Below are 13,577 nucleotides of genomic sequence, written 5' to 3' on the forward strand. Positions count from 1 at the left end.
TATAACATGGAAAAAGAGACATTGCAGATACTTTTGTAAACCAAGAAATCTCTAATAAAAAATATGTTAAAAAAACAAAAATAAAACAACAAACAGCTGTGCAAGCCTTTGGGAGGCAGACACATGAGAGGGCATCAGAGGAGCGAGGGAAGGAAAGAGGGGCAGAGGCCGGTGTTGCCTGCAGCACCCTTGACCATCATTCAAGGCACCCCTGGGTGCCACAGCACACTGGTTGAAAACCACTGCTTTTATTCCATCCCCAACACAAGAATCTCTGTGCAGAGGATACTTGAATTGATAAATAAATAAATAGATTTTGTAATATGTAGTACATATCAAACTTAACTGGACAAATTACTGTCGTTCGATGTGGTTCCTGTATTTATATGAAAATCAGTAAAAAATTATTGGTAAAAAGAAAAAAAATGGCTAAAAAGGAAAAAAATGTAGCAAAGGTGGTACGGTTCTCAGGCCACTTTACTGCACAGTACAGTCCAATATGTTGTTGTTGTTTAGTCGTTTAATTGTGTCCGACTCTTCGTGACCCCATGGACCAGAGCACGCCAGGCACTCCTGTCTTCCACTGCCTCCCGCAGTTTGGTCAAACTCATGCTGGTAGCTTCGACAACACTGTCCAGCTATCTCGTCCTTTGTCGTCCCCTTCTCCTTGTGCCCTCCATCTTTCCCAACATCAGGGTCTTTTCAGGGAGTCTTCTCTTCTCATGAGGTGGCCTAAGTATTGGAGCCTCAGCTTCAGGATCTCATATTGAAAGAATGCCCCTCAATGAGGCCAAACTTAGATTCACAAAATGTTTAGGGGTATGCGTACCCCTGTGCCCCCCCCGAAAAAAACACTGGTCTCCAGTGAAAAAAAGGCCGGCCTCCCCATGCGACACAGACATAGAGAATATACTGCCTGGGGGGCGGGGAGAAAGGCTTTTACTTTGCAATAGCCCTGAAGCACTTCCTTTAAATTACATGAGGCAACTGGTAGGGTAGGAAAGAGGAAGAGGGAAATCCCTGTACTACGCACAAAAGTGGCTCTTCAGTTAATGCTGAATAAATTCCAAGGAGGCAGCCATGTTCATCTTCACCCCCCCCCACCGCCCCCCGGAATGTGGTGTCTCCTTAAAAGTGATATTTATTGTGATGGAAGCTTTTGTGGGCCAGAATCTACCCCCCTTATGGCACAATGTTCATGCCACAATGAATGGGTTTGGTTTTTCAATGTGCCATTGGGCCGTTTTTCAGAGTAGGCAGCAATTTTTAACTCTCTTTTTTGAATGGTGTCACTCCTAATATGGATTTGGGTTTTTCCCTCCTCAGTGGCCAACCTTTGCTTCTTGATTTATTTATTTATTTTTTTGCTGATGTGAAAGTGTCACGGTGCTCATTGGCCACATGACCTCCAATTGCATTGTCTCAGACTGTGCTTTTCGCGTGTCATCACCCGTTAATCAGACTGTTTACAATCCCCTCTCTTCCTTCTGCGTCCATATGTATACATCCCTGGCTTCTAACACTCGGAGCAACCTCAGGAAGCAGATTCTTGCTTACCAGAGGCTATGCCACGATAAATTTGTCAGTCTTTCAAGTGCCACAAGACGGCTGGCTTTGCTGCAACAGCAGTGCAGAGCTGCCTAGGAGATGTCTTTGCAGATGCAAACTCCACCCAGTTCAGTCAGACTTATCGTATTTTTCGCTCTATAAGACGCACCAGACCACAAGAAACACCTAGTTTTTGGAGGAGGAAAACAAGAAAAAAAATTCTGAATCTCAGAAGCCAGAACAGCAAGAGGGATCGCTGCGCAGTGAAAGCAGCAATCCCTCTTGCTGTTCTGGCTTCTGGGATAGCTGCGCAGCCCGCATTCACTCCATAAGACGCACACACACTTCCCCTTACTTCTTAGGAGGGAAAAAGTGAGTCTTATAGAGCAAAAAATACGGTACTCCCTGGTTAGATGAGTAGGCGATTGCCGTCTAGCATGCTTACCCTTTCCAGAAGTTTTCTTCTGAATACCTGGCTTACCCTTTGAAAGGAAGAAAAGTTTTAAACTTAAGCTGGTGTGGTGGTTTTAGAGTGTTGGACTAGGACCTGGGTTCAAATCCCCCCCTTGGCCATGAAGTTCCTTGGGTCAGTCACTGTCTCTCAGCTTTGCCCACCTCACAGGGCTGTTGTGAGGATGAAACAAAGAAGCAGAGAACCAAGTACACCACCTTGAATTCCTTGGAGAGAAGGCAGAACATAATATTTGAAATATACTCAGAGTCAAGAGTGGATTTCATGCTCTTTATTCAGCTCATAGTGGTGAGGAGGAATGGAAGTCCCCCCAGAATGTCTGCTTTATATACATTATTTACACAATGGGCCGCACGTGATTGGCTAATTCCGGGATTCACCTGTAGGCCAATCAGGTTGTGGATTCACTTCCACCTGGAGCTGGATTGGGTGGCTCCTGTGGACCAATCAGACTGCTGCATTCTGAATCCTATTGTTCTAGGACCAATCAGACTCCTGCATTTTGGATCCTATTCAACTCAGTACATAACACCATCACAGAGGTTTCTTTTTTACGTATATTTTTTAAAATAATTTTTCCATTTCATAATATACATTCACATCACTATTATCCACTTTACCTCCCTGGCTCTTTAGAGCCTATTGACCTCCCTCCCCCCATGGCTTTCAAAATTAACCTTTAGATCATTGCATTTTGTACGTTTTCCAATTCTAATCATGCTCATTACAAAACAACTCAAAATTTAAATAAATATAGAAAGGTAGAAAACTTCTCCTTTCAAGTCTTCAGATAACCCTGCTAGCAATGTTAATTGCTTGCAATAATCTTTTAAATATCATATAAATTTACTCAAAACAAAATAAAAAAATTCCTTCCAGTAGCACCTTAAAGACCAACTAAGTTAGTTCTTGGTATGAGCTTTCGTGTGCATGCACACTTCTTCAGATACACTAAAACAGAAGTCACCAGACCCTTCAGATACACTGAAACAGAGACTTCTGTTTCAGTGTATCTGAAGAAGTGTGCATGCACACGAAAGCTCATACCAAGAACTAACTTAGTTGGTCTTTAAGGTCAAAACAAAACAAATTCCTTCCAGTAGCACCTTGTATCTGAAGAAGTGTGCATGCACACGAAAGCTCATACCAAGAACTGACTTAGTTGGTCTTTAAGGTGCTACTGGAAGGAATTTGTTTTGTTTTGACTATGGCAGACCAACACGGCTACCTATCTGTAACTGGTCTTTAAGGTGCTACTGGAAGGAATTGTTTTATTTTGTTTTGACTATGGCAGACCAACACGGCTACCTATCTGTAAATATAAATTTACTGCTAGCGATGTTAACTGCTTGCAATCATCTTTTAGAGGTCGTATAAATTTACTCCAGTCCCTTTTGCAACGCTTGGCCATGCTGCTTTCGGATTTTTTCCTGCCCGCTTCGCCCGTTCTGCAAATGGAAGAATAACAGAATCACAGAATTGCAGAGTTGGAAGGGACCCCCGGGGTCATCTAGAGTAGACCCACCCCGCTAAGGAAAAAGCTGCATATTCCTGCACAGCTGCATATTCCTGCACAGCTGCATATTCCTGCACAGCGTCCAACCGGCCTGCCTTCCAGCGCGACCCCTCGCCCGTCGCCACAGAGCGACTCCCAATGCCCAAGGTGGGGAAAAAAACACTGCAAAAGCCTCCTGGGAGCTGCGTCGAAATCACTCTGAGGCGGGAGATCTAACGCGGCCGGAGGTTAGCTCTCCCGAGCTGAGGCGGCGGGCGTGGCTCCTCCTCCTCCTCCGGCTGGCCGGGGCCCCCGTGACGCTTCCCGGCGGCGAGAGCGCACCAGGGCTGGCAAGGGAAGGGGATCCGGCTGGAGGAGGAGGAGGAGAGAGGAGGAGGTGGGGACGGGCGGGCGGGAGGGAGGGGAGGAGGCGGCGCCCAGGCGACCGAGTCACGGCTTTAAATCTTGGACGGGCGAAGCGAGGAAGCTCCCCGCGCTTGGAGGCTGGCTGCCGGGTCTCCTCTCTCTCTCTCTCTCCCCGTCGTCTCCGCCTCTCTCCCGCCGCCTCGGAGGAGCGCTTCTCCTGAGGGGCTGCCTCGGCGCGCGCGCTCCCTGAGGTGAGGCGAGGCGAGCGGGCAGGCAGGCAGGCAGGGGGCACGGCGCGCCCGCCTCCCAGGGAGCCGCTGAGGGAGCGGAGACCCGCGCGCTGCCTTTCTCCTTCCTGGAGGGACGGACACCCTGACTGACTGACTGGGCTCGGCGTCCAACTTGAGGCGACTTTTTCTTTCTTTCTTTCTCCCCCTCCCTCCGTCCGGCGCCGGGCTGCGCTGGGTGGCGCTGCCGGAGCTTCTGGGTCTGAGCCGAAGCCGCTCGCCGCCCGCCGGCGTGTGAGGAGGGAAGGACTGAGGAGGAGGAGGAGGAGGACGACGCCGCGGGGCGCGCGCAGCTCCCGGCTCGCCTCGAAGGCTTCGGCTGCTGCTGCTCCGGCAGCCCCGACCGGCCGCCGCGATGGAGGAGAGACGCAAAGGAGACCCCCGGAGGTAAGGGGGGCGACGGGGGGCGGGGGGGGGCGGGCCGAGGAGGGGCGTGGCCGCCCTCTCGTTCCCGCTCGCTTTCCTTCCCGCAAACAGCTCACCTGCTCCCACCTGGCGCTTTTCTTCTTGCGTTCTCGCAGCCGCCCCGCCAGGTAGGCTAAGGCTGGGAGCGAGATTCGTGGATGGAAGGAAGGCGAGATTGGAAGCAGGGCTCCCCCATATCCATTCTAAGGACTACATGGAAATAGTTTGGGGTAGTGCTTTTCTTTTCTTTTTTTTATAATATCAATTTTTATTCATATTGCACACATACACAGAAAAAACATAAACAAAAAAGAAAAGAAAAGAAAATCCACCACATACCTTATACAAATTATATCCACTTCACAAATCATAAATAAAATACATAACTGAGTTAGTCTCAACTGAGCCTTGGACTTCCCTCCACTCCTTTGGTAAGTATCGAATAAATTATATAGTCATGTACTTTTTAACGCCTTTACATAGGCCTTTCCCGCTGTTAGAGTTATTTCAACCCCGCCAGTGTCACCTGAGATTTAGATTCCATATACATTAAGTATTTCTTCCAATTATCATGAAATTTCTGTTCGTCTTGGTCCCCCCATATCCATTCTAAAGGACTACATGGAAATAGTTTGGGGTAGTGCTTTTCAGTGGCGCAGCGTGGGGGGTGCAGGGGGGACCGGGCGCAACATTTTTTGGGGGGCGTGCTCGCACTCACAGCTCTCTGCCCCTACCTGGCTCACTCACTCTCACTGCTGTGCGAATCCGATCCGAGCCGCCGGGTCATCGCCCACTGTGGAGGGTGTGTGTGTGTGCCAGGCGTGCGGGTTAGGGGGCGCAAATTACTTGCCTTGCCCCGGGTGCTGACAACCCACGCTACGCCACTGGTGCTTTATTTTTAAAGGTGCAGGTAGACACCATGAAGTTGTTGTAGTAAGTGCCACACTTTTAACAATTTTTTTTTTGGGGGGGGGAGAAGGTGCCGGTACTGCATACTCTTGAGACACCCCCCCCCCTGAAAAAAAGTACTTGGTTCGGGACAGGACTTCTTCACAGTTTGCTAGACCTGGAGAAGAAAATTATTTTTAAAAAAATATTTCCTTGTACTTATTTATTTATAGCCTGGATTAAAATAAAGCAAAGCTTTTTGCTTGGGTCTGCTGACAAGGTTTAAATAATTGACAGGCACAAAGTGGGGATAAGACCGCAGACAATTTTTTTTGTGTGTGTGAGGGTGGAATGATATTGGTGGTGGTGGAAATGGGAACGTAGGAAGGACAGTAAAAATGTATGCTGCAGAGCATGTGCAAAGTGCCCCCCCCCACATCACATCTAACTTCCATATATTGGGAAGTGACCACAATGGGGGTAGGTGATTAAAAGTGCAGGATTTAGAGGTATGAGGGGTTCTTGTTTGGGCAGGAGGGGTGATAGTTTAAGTTTTGATATACAGTTCTGGAAGGGGTGTTGTGTGTTCAGACTTGCCCAAAAGTTGTGCATATTGACCCGCTCTTCTTGCTTACAATCAGGTGTGATCATGGTTACTTAGTTGAGAAAGGCAAGCACTTTGCACATGCTCCGACGAACTCTCTTGTGAGGCTGAACCTGGGCATGGAAAGCCATGTATGCACATAGCTAAGGTTTGGTGAGTTCTGGCTAAAATGAAACTCTGCAGGGAGCCAAACCTGACCTGAGAGGTCTGGGGAAAGTAGTGGGAATGCAGAGAACCTCAGGAGTTGTTTAGGGACTGCATAAAAGTATGATAGATGGACTGCAAGGTAATTTAGCAGAGAGGTGATAAGTGTCAGGGAGAATTTCAGCACTGGTTGTCCACAAAGAGAGTAGCGGGGCTTAGTGGTTTGGGATATAAGTTGTAGGGTTACCGAAGAGAGGCTAGGTGTTTGGGGGTGTGGGCTGGTGGGGAAAGATTGGCAAGGGAAGTAGTTTGGAAAGCAATGCTGGAGTTTGGGTTTCAAGGGCTGCTTGCTTGGAGGCGAGAAAGAGTGAGTTGCTGGATATGCAAGGATAGTTTGCCCAGAGGGATATGTTTAGGGTGAGCTAGACAACCAGGATTGGCTGAGACAGGGAAAGGGAATTATTTCTCGCTGTTGTGGGAAGGAAGCTGGCAGACAAAATTTGCATAGTGGAAGAGAGTGATAGAGTAGCATTGAGGTTTCTATCAAGACAACCAATGGGGATCTGTGGGAGGATTAGAGTTTTTTCTGCTTCAGGTGGCCAGCAGATGGAGTGTGTTTTTGATAGAGGTCTCTCGTGATACAGGAACACTAGATGTGGGAAATAGTAGGGGTCAGGTCAGAGAGACTGCAAAGGGAGTCAACTATCGGTGTTGGAATCTGAGCACAGCTGGGGTGCAGCAGAGGGCTTTGGGGCAGCGGAGTATAGGAATGGGGCATATTTATTTTATAGCCCCATCCCTTACTGATTCATAAGCAAAATGGAAGTCCTTTTCCGCCACAGAATTAAAAATCTAAACTAGCAAGTTGTGGAGGTCGGGGAGCACAGATATGCCAAGGGAATATTTGGAGATGAGGTTTTGGGGTTGAAAGCATTGTTTATAAGCCCAGGTTGACCGCGTACTGAAAGTTGAGGACCGAGTTACATGTTTCAAAGAGTTGTGTGTCCCTTTGCCTGTGCAAACTTTTTATTTAAAAAACAAACAAACATGAAAAGCAGCCCCTGGAGGCTGCTGTCTTGAATGGGACTGTAGCAGGCAGGAGCTACCATTTAAATCTTTCCCCTCCTGCCATTTACCCCTTCAAAATCACCTCTCGCAGCTGCTTTTTTCCATGGCACGGCGAGGAAGTTGAGGACTTTGGTCTTTTTCATTTGTAGGGGAAAATCCACTTATGGAGTGTGCACAGAAATGGCTTAAGGGGTGGGGGGGAAGGCTAAACAACCTTCCCACCAAGGTTGTAGCGGGGTCCGCATTGCATGATTCAGAACACACAACTGTGCGTAACCCATGGTTTTGACTTCTATGGTTTGGGGAGATCAATGGCAAGTTGGGTGGAGTTGTGTTACGCCCATGTGGAGCAGCTGAGGAAGGAGGCAGTGGGAAGCGATGAGGGAGGAAAATTGGGCAGTGGGCTTGGAGGTTTTTGCGTTGTGAGATGGGGATATATATTCGAGGCTTTGGGAAGAGGCGCATTAAGAGCCGGTAGCGACTTAGCTATCGACCGGCATACTTATTTGCCAGAACTACCACCATCTATTGCTGCTAGTTGAGCCTTGTAAATGAAGTCCGCAAACATAACTAGCTTGTAATTCCACCCACCCCCTAGCCTGCTGGCGATAGGCATACAAAATGAAGAAAACAAAGCATTTTTATATTGCGTGCAGAAGGACGGATTTCTCTATCCCTCCTCTGCCAGTCCGATCACTCTCCTGTGTGCGCAATTCATTCTCTCCCGTTTCAACCAGGCTAATGCTTATTTTAAAGGCTCCACTCAGCGAAAAGCATGGATAAAATGTATTTCTGGAACTCTGCCCTGCCTGTAGTAATTACCTTCTTCCCTGCCCATTTCCTCCGGTTTTCACCACTGTGGCACATAAAGGTTTCTGTTGGGAATTTGCAAGGTTTGGGCTTAAACAGATGAAAGAGCAGAAGGGTTGGACACATGTTTGTGGTCTGTTAGCACCAGGCACCAAGCTCAGTCCCTCTTGAAGGGACAGAAGTGTGCTGTGTTGACACTGGTATTGGCTGGGCAAAGAAATGGGGGGGGGGCGCTAGGTCAAGCCATGGTGCTAGGCAAGAGAGTTGCCTTGGGAGGTACTGTAATTCCCCACACCATCTCCACATTTTATGCCCTTATTTTTGCAAAAATGTAGGGTGCGACCATTATGTGAAGCAAAAAATTATTATTACTAAACAGTCTTTGCATGTTAACACATCACTGTACAGTTTAGCTGTCACGGGAAGATGCAAGTCTTGCCATATCGCGCGCCTCACCTGTGGCAGCTTCGTCTGCCTGCCCGCTCCCTTTGTGCTTACGGAAATGCGATATACTGGCAATGTGTGAGAGATAAATGCATATCCATAGGCTACTGGTGAATACACTGCTGCTCCATTTGGGTAGTGAGACGAACGGAATTATACCAGCACGATTATGCAATGAAAGGTAATTAACCCAATTTTGGGACTGAAAAAACAGGGTGTGATGATGATGCGGTGGCGATGATTATGGGGTGAAATACAATACTGTGTGAATCTTGCCCATGCATCTGGTGGAGAAGTGTGCAGGAGAAAAAAAGACATCTTCCACTGTGTCATTTCTGCTGCTCTGAACCAGCCTCCTCCAACCTTCTCCAGATGTTTGGGGCTTTCAGTTTCCATCACCCCCAGACAGCTCAAGGTGTAGGGAAAAGGCGACACTAAAGGTTTTTTTGTACCAGCGTTTAATTGCAGCCTGATCTGTCAAGTAAGAAAGGTGATGATGATCTTGCCAAGGGCTGATCTCGCTCTTAACGCAAAACAACTGTTCTCCAGTTCTGATTTTTAAAGTGCATCCTAGTAACATTGGTGGGATGAGAAACAGTGAGGTTTTCATGGCCCACTTCTAGAAATAACTCATGCAAACCAGACACTCCCTCATGTAGTATCTGCCTGCGAGAAAGTGATAGCTAGTATATATTTGTTTCTTCAGAGGTTTGATTGTGCAGAAGTAGCACAATCTTAGGCCCTTCTCCGTGTGCTTCCTTGTGAGAAAGGCTTGGAAGGTTGCACGGAGGCAGGGCCTTTTCAATTGTGGCTCCTCCTGTGCATGTGAAATGCTCCCTCAAGTGACGTCTGTCTGGTGCTGACACTAACATCTTTTTGGCACACGGTTAGGACATTCCTTTTCTCTTGGGCGTATGGTGACGTTTGATCCAGCCGAGTCAAAAGTTCTACTCTGGATTGCTGATAAGTCATTCCCTGCTCACTCCCCTTGCCAAGGCTTTATATATTGATTCAGTTGTTTACATTTTTGATAGATGTTGCTTTTAAACTTGACTGTTAAGTGCCTAGAGGCCAGCACAACAACAATAATAGATAATAAAACAGATATGCCTCTCAACTCGTTTTTCTTTCGTATGGGTTTTGCTTCTCCCCTTTCACTCAGTCTTCACCAACCTAATGATTTGCAAAAGTTTTGGGCTACCTATTCGCATCATCAGCCCCAGCCTGAGCCTCAGCGCCTGTGCATCTATAGAATGAGCCTTTTTTTTTTTTGCAGTGTGCATATTTTGCCAGTTTGGATGGCTGTAGAAACTATTGCATTCAATTTTTGTGTGTGTATGCAGGTGGCGCTGTGGGTTAAACCACAGAGCCTAGGACTTGCCATCAGAAGGTCGGCGGTTCGAATCCCCGCAACGGGGTGAGCTCCCGTTGCTCGGTCCCTGCTCCTGCCAACCTCGCATTTCAAAAGCACGTCAAGTGCAAGTAGATAAATAGGTACCGCTCCGGCGGGAAGGTAAACGGCGTTTCCGTGCGCTGCTCTGGTTTGCCAGAAGCAGCTTAGTCATGCTGGCCACATGACCCGGAAGCCGTACGCCGGCTCCCCCGGCCAATAAAGCGAGATGAGTGCCGCAACCCCAGAGTCGGTCACGACTGGACCTAATGGTTAGGGGTCCCTTTTCCTATACCTACCCTCCTGGATCCGAAATAGAAAATTCACATGTTTTCCCTGCACTTTTCAAAATGTTGAGCCTTCTTCAGTTTAGGTGGCTTAGTCTTGTTGAAAGGTGGTATGGAACCTACACCTGCTTCTTTCTTCACCTGCTTCATATTGCATTTCCAGTTCAGTCTAGCATTGTGTTTTCATTTAGAAAAAGAACAACAGTGGATAAACACAAAAGCATTGTTTAAGGACTTGGTGTTGATTAAATTGGATGAAGTGGCATTGGCTCCTCATTTCTAGAAAGACGTGTTTCTATAAGGCATGTAATATCCAAACAATCTTACACTGTGCTAAGAGGAAATATTGCATGCTCACACTATAGTAGAATTAACTTCTTGCACAACCTTCCCTTTGCTTTCTTGAAATAAACTTCCTGCTAATCCTGGTGTGCTCTGTTCCTTCTTTTTTGGCCTGATAAACTTGGTGTCTTAGCATCCTTTTGTTCTCTGTCCAATCCCCCACCCTTTAGATCACTCTAATGTTGTAATAAGCCTGCCTTTTGTTTGCAGTCTTCTCCCCCTCCTTTCCTTGCTTTGGTTTTCACTGGTTGTGTGTCCGCTAGGAGACAGGATATGTGAGTGGATCTCCATTGCACATAATGTTTCTTGGAAGTGGGTTGAAAACTTCTCCTTTTCAACTTGTGTTAGGGATTAGGTAAGCCTTTAGCTTTGCATTTCTTGCTTTCATCACTGTACAGTTTGTGGCACAGCTTATTCAACTTGAGCAACCTGTGTTTGCTTATTAATACTTGCAACTGCTCTTGATCTAGAATCTTATCGGCCATCTTGCACTTTGCTCTTTCCTGTTCTCGTGTGGCGTGGTATAATTTGATTGAATATAGATTGCGTTCCTCTGCTATATGGGCTAATCTCCACAAAGGCCCCTGTCGCACTATTAGTATGACCAAGAGATGGAACCTAAAATTTGGCCCCTATCCAAGTGCCCAGCTTTACTTTCTCCCATATAAGTCAACGGGGAAAAGCAAAGCCCTGCACAGGGGGAGGATATTGGATGGGGTGGCAAGATCTGCTGCCTGCCACATACTGTGCAACTCACATATTGGCAGAGCTGCTTCAGGGGTTCACAGAGGCACTTGAATTTACTCTTCGGGTTCTTGCAATATACAAACTTCCCTCCATTCTTATCCGCATTTGATGTTCGTTTTGCTAGACTTTTCAGAATTCCTGTGAACTGTGAACTGTGCCTTGGAATAGAAGGGTGGATGAGGGGACCTAATGAAACATTTTTAACAGGGGGCAGAGCAATGAATGCTGTACATGTGGCCCATTCTCTCTTCTCGCTGCTTACTGGGTGGCCCCCTGGGGGAGAAGCAGCAGAGTACCGTATTTTTCGCTCTATAACACGCACCCGACCATAACACGCACGTAGTTTTTAGAGGAGGGAAATCCGTAGGCATGCCACCCGTAGGCATTCCCTCCATAACACGCACAGACATTTCCCCTTACTTTCTAGGAGGAAAAAAGTGAGTGTTATGGTGCAAAAAATACGGTACCTTCCTCACTCAAACACACATTCCATATGAAGGCCTTTATGTGTGGAGGACATCCAATTCATTCGCTCTTCCCCATAAAGCAGCAGCTGGAGCATGTGGATGAGGCTTATTCATGTACAGAAGATAGGTGTTTCTGTTCCAACCTGTATTCATGACCATCAGCGCTGTTTCTCTTCTGCTGCTGTTCAGTTTCCACCAAATACTACTTTACAGTGGTACCTCTGGTTAAGAACTTAGTTCGTTCCGGAGGTCTGCTCTTAACCTGAAACTGTTCTTAACCTGAAGCACCACTTTAGCTAATGGAGCCTCCTGCTGCTGCCGCGCCGCCGGAGCATGATTTCTGTTCTCATCCTGAAGCAAAGTTCTTAACCCGAGGTACTATTTCTGGGTTAGCGGAGTCTGTAACCTGAAGTGTCTGTAACCCGAGGTACCGTTGTATTTGTCTTGCTGTCTGCTGTTTAACATAGGTTACATAACATATGTAATTATTTATGTAAGTTGCATTCATCTCGGCGTAAAGGAAACATTGAAACAATGTAAAGAAAGTAATTAATAACATACCATTTGCAGATTTTAAAACGGCAACAATGTTAATGGATACCAATAGTCTGTGCTTGTCTGATTTCAGTTCCCAACCGTACACAAACTGCAACAATTTCTGCTCCCTTTTCCATTTTCGCCACAATTTTTTTTGGCTTCCCATTGCAAGTATGTTATTAGGGGCTGATGCCCAGGTTTGCTTTGCAAGCCAACCCCTCCAGCTGCCGCCTCGGTCACTTGCCCTGCCTGTCCCCAGTGTTTCCCTCCCCCTGGAGCATACACAGTCTGTCACCAGCACGACAACGGACTAGAATAAATATAGCATAAAGAGACATGCACTGCGCATAATGGGGAGTGGAGAGGAAGAGGCAACATGCCTGAGGCCAGCTTCCGATTTGCAAACTATTTTATGTAAAAATTTCCAGAGGGGGAAGTAGCCATGTTAGTCTCTTGCAGCAAAACCAGCCAGAGTCCTGTTATACCTAAAAGACTAACAAATTTATTATGTCACAGGCTCTTTCCTGGACAGAAGCCCAGTTTTTCAGATGCCTCTTTAAGGTGCCACAGGACTCTTTGATTATTTAATGCACATAGCCTGCTGTATAGCCTGCAGTGAACCATGGGAAAGCAATACCACTTTTTGGGTGTTGGGTGGGTGTGTTCTGTTCTTTCAGTATTTAAGAAATCACAAGGATACATAGGGCTTATTACATGTCAAGCCACCATTTCTCATCGCTACTATTGGTATCGTAGTAGAACTTTGGCTGCAAAGCATCCACACAGTGCTGTAGAACAGCAGAAGAGGCTGCAAGGCTTTCAGGTAGGAGCAGGGTGGAGACAAACACACCTAGCATATCATTGCCATTGTAGGCTGGCACTGCAAGAAAGGCTTAGGCTTACATGTGTTTTTGATAATGGGTGATGCAGTTTGGTTTCGCGTGCACAGGATCCACCTGGGGAATGTATGTCACTGCGAGTTGCGTCGCTGGCGGATCCTGTCAGCATTCCATTTAACTGATAAGTTTGGACATTTATTATTTTTAATTTTTGCTAGTGCAGGGCAGGGCAGATATCAAGATTTAAGTATCCCATGTTATCAGTAGAATATCCCCACTTGCTGATTTTGCGTAATCTGAAAATAGGATTTAACATGCTACTATAGAATATAAACCTGTTTATTCCCATCCCTGCTCCCTAATTCCCAGTTGTCCAGTCTCCTTTGGTGTCATGTTTTCATTGCTTACAGTGTAGGTGTTCACAACGGAATCATAAA

The 13,577-nt window shown here is 46.8% G+C and overlaps 1 protein-coding gene across 2 annotated transcripts in view; it reads left to right on the top strand.

Moving 5' to 3' along the window:
* The first annotated feature begins 4,419 nt into the window (after positions 1-4,419).
* Positions 4,420-13,577, top strand: part of SLC4A4 (solute carrier family 4 member 4) — a 195,245-nt gene continuing 186,087 nt past the window's right edge. The window contains exon 1 of one of the 2 annotated variants that reach the window (XM_081876690.1): positions 4,420-4,555. In XM_081876690.1, the coding sequence (XP_081732816.1) occupies positions 4,524-4,555 (32 nt within the window). In that variant the 5' untranslated portion in view covers positions 4,420-4,523. The remainder of the gene's footprint in view (positions 4,556-13,577) is intronic. The other variant, XM_081876692.1, reaches the window with a different exon arrangement.

The sequence above is a fragment of the Podarcis erhardii genome, assembly GCF_964252035.2.
Source record: "Podarcis erhardii genome assembly, chromosome: 9".
In the NCBI taxonomy this organism is placed as follows: Eukaryota; Metazoa; Chordata; class Lepidosauria; order Squamata; family Lacertidae; genus Podarcis; species Podarcis erhardii.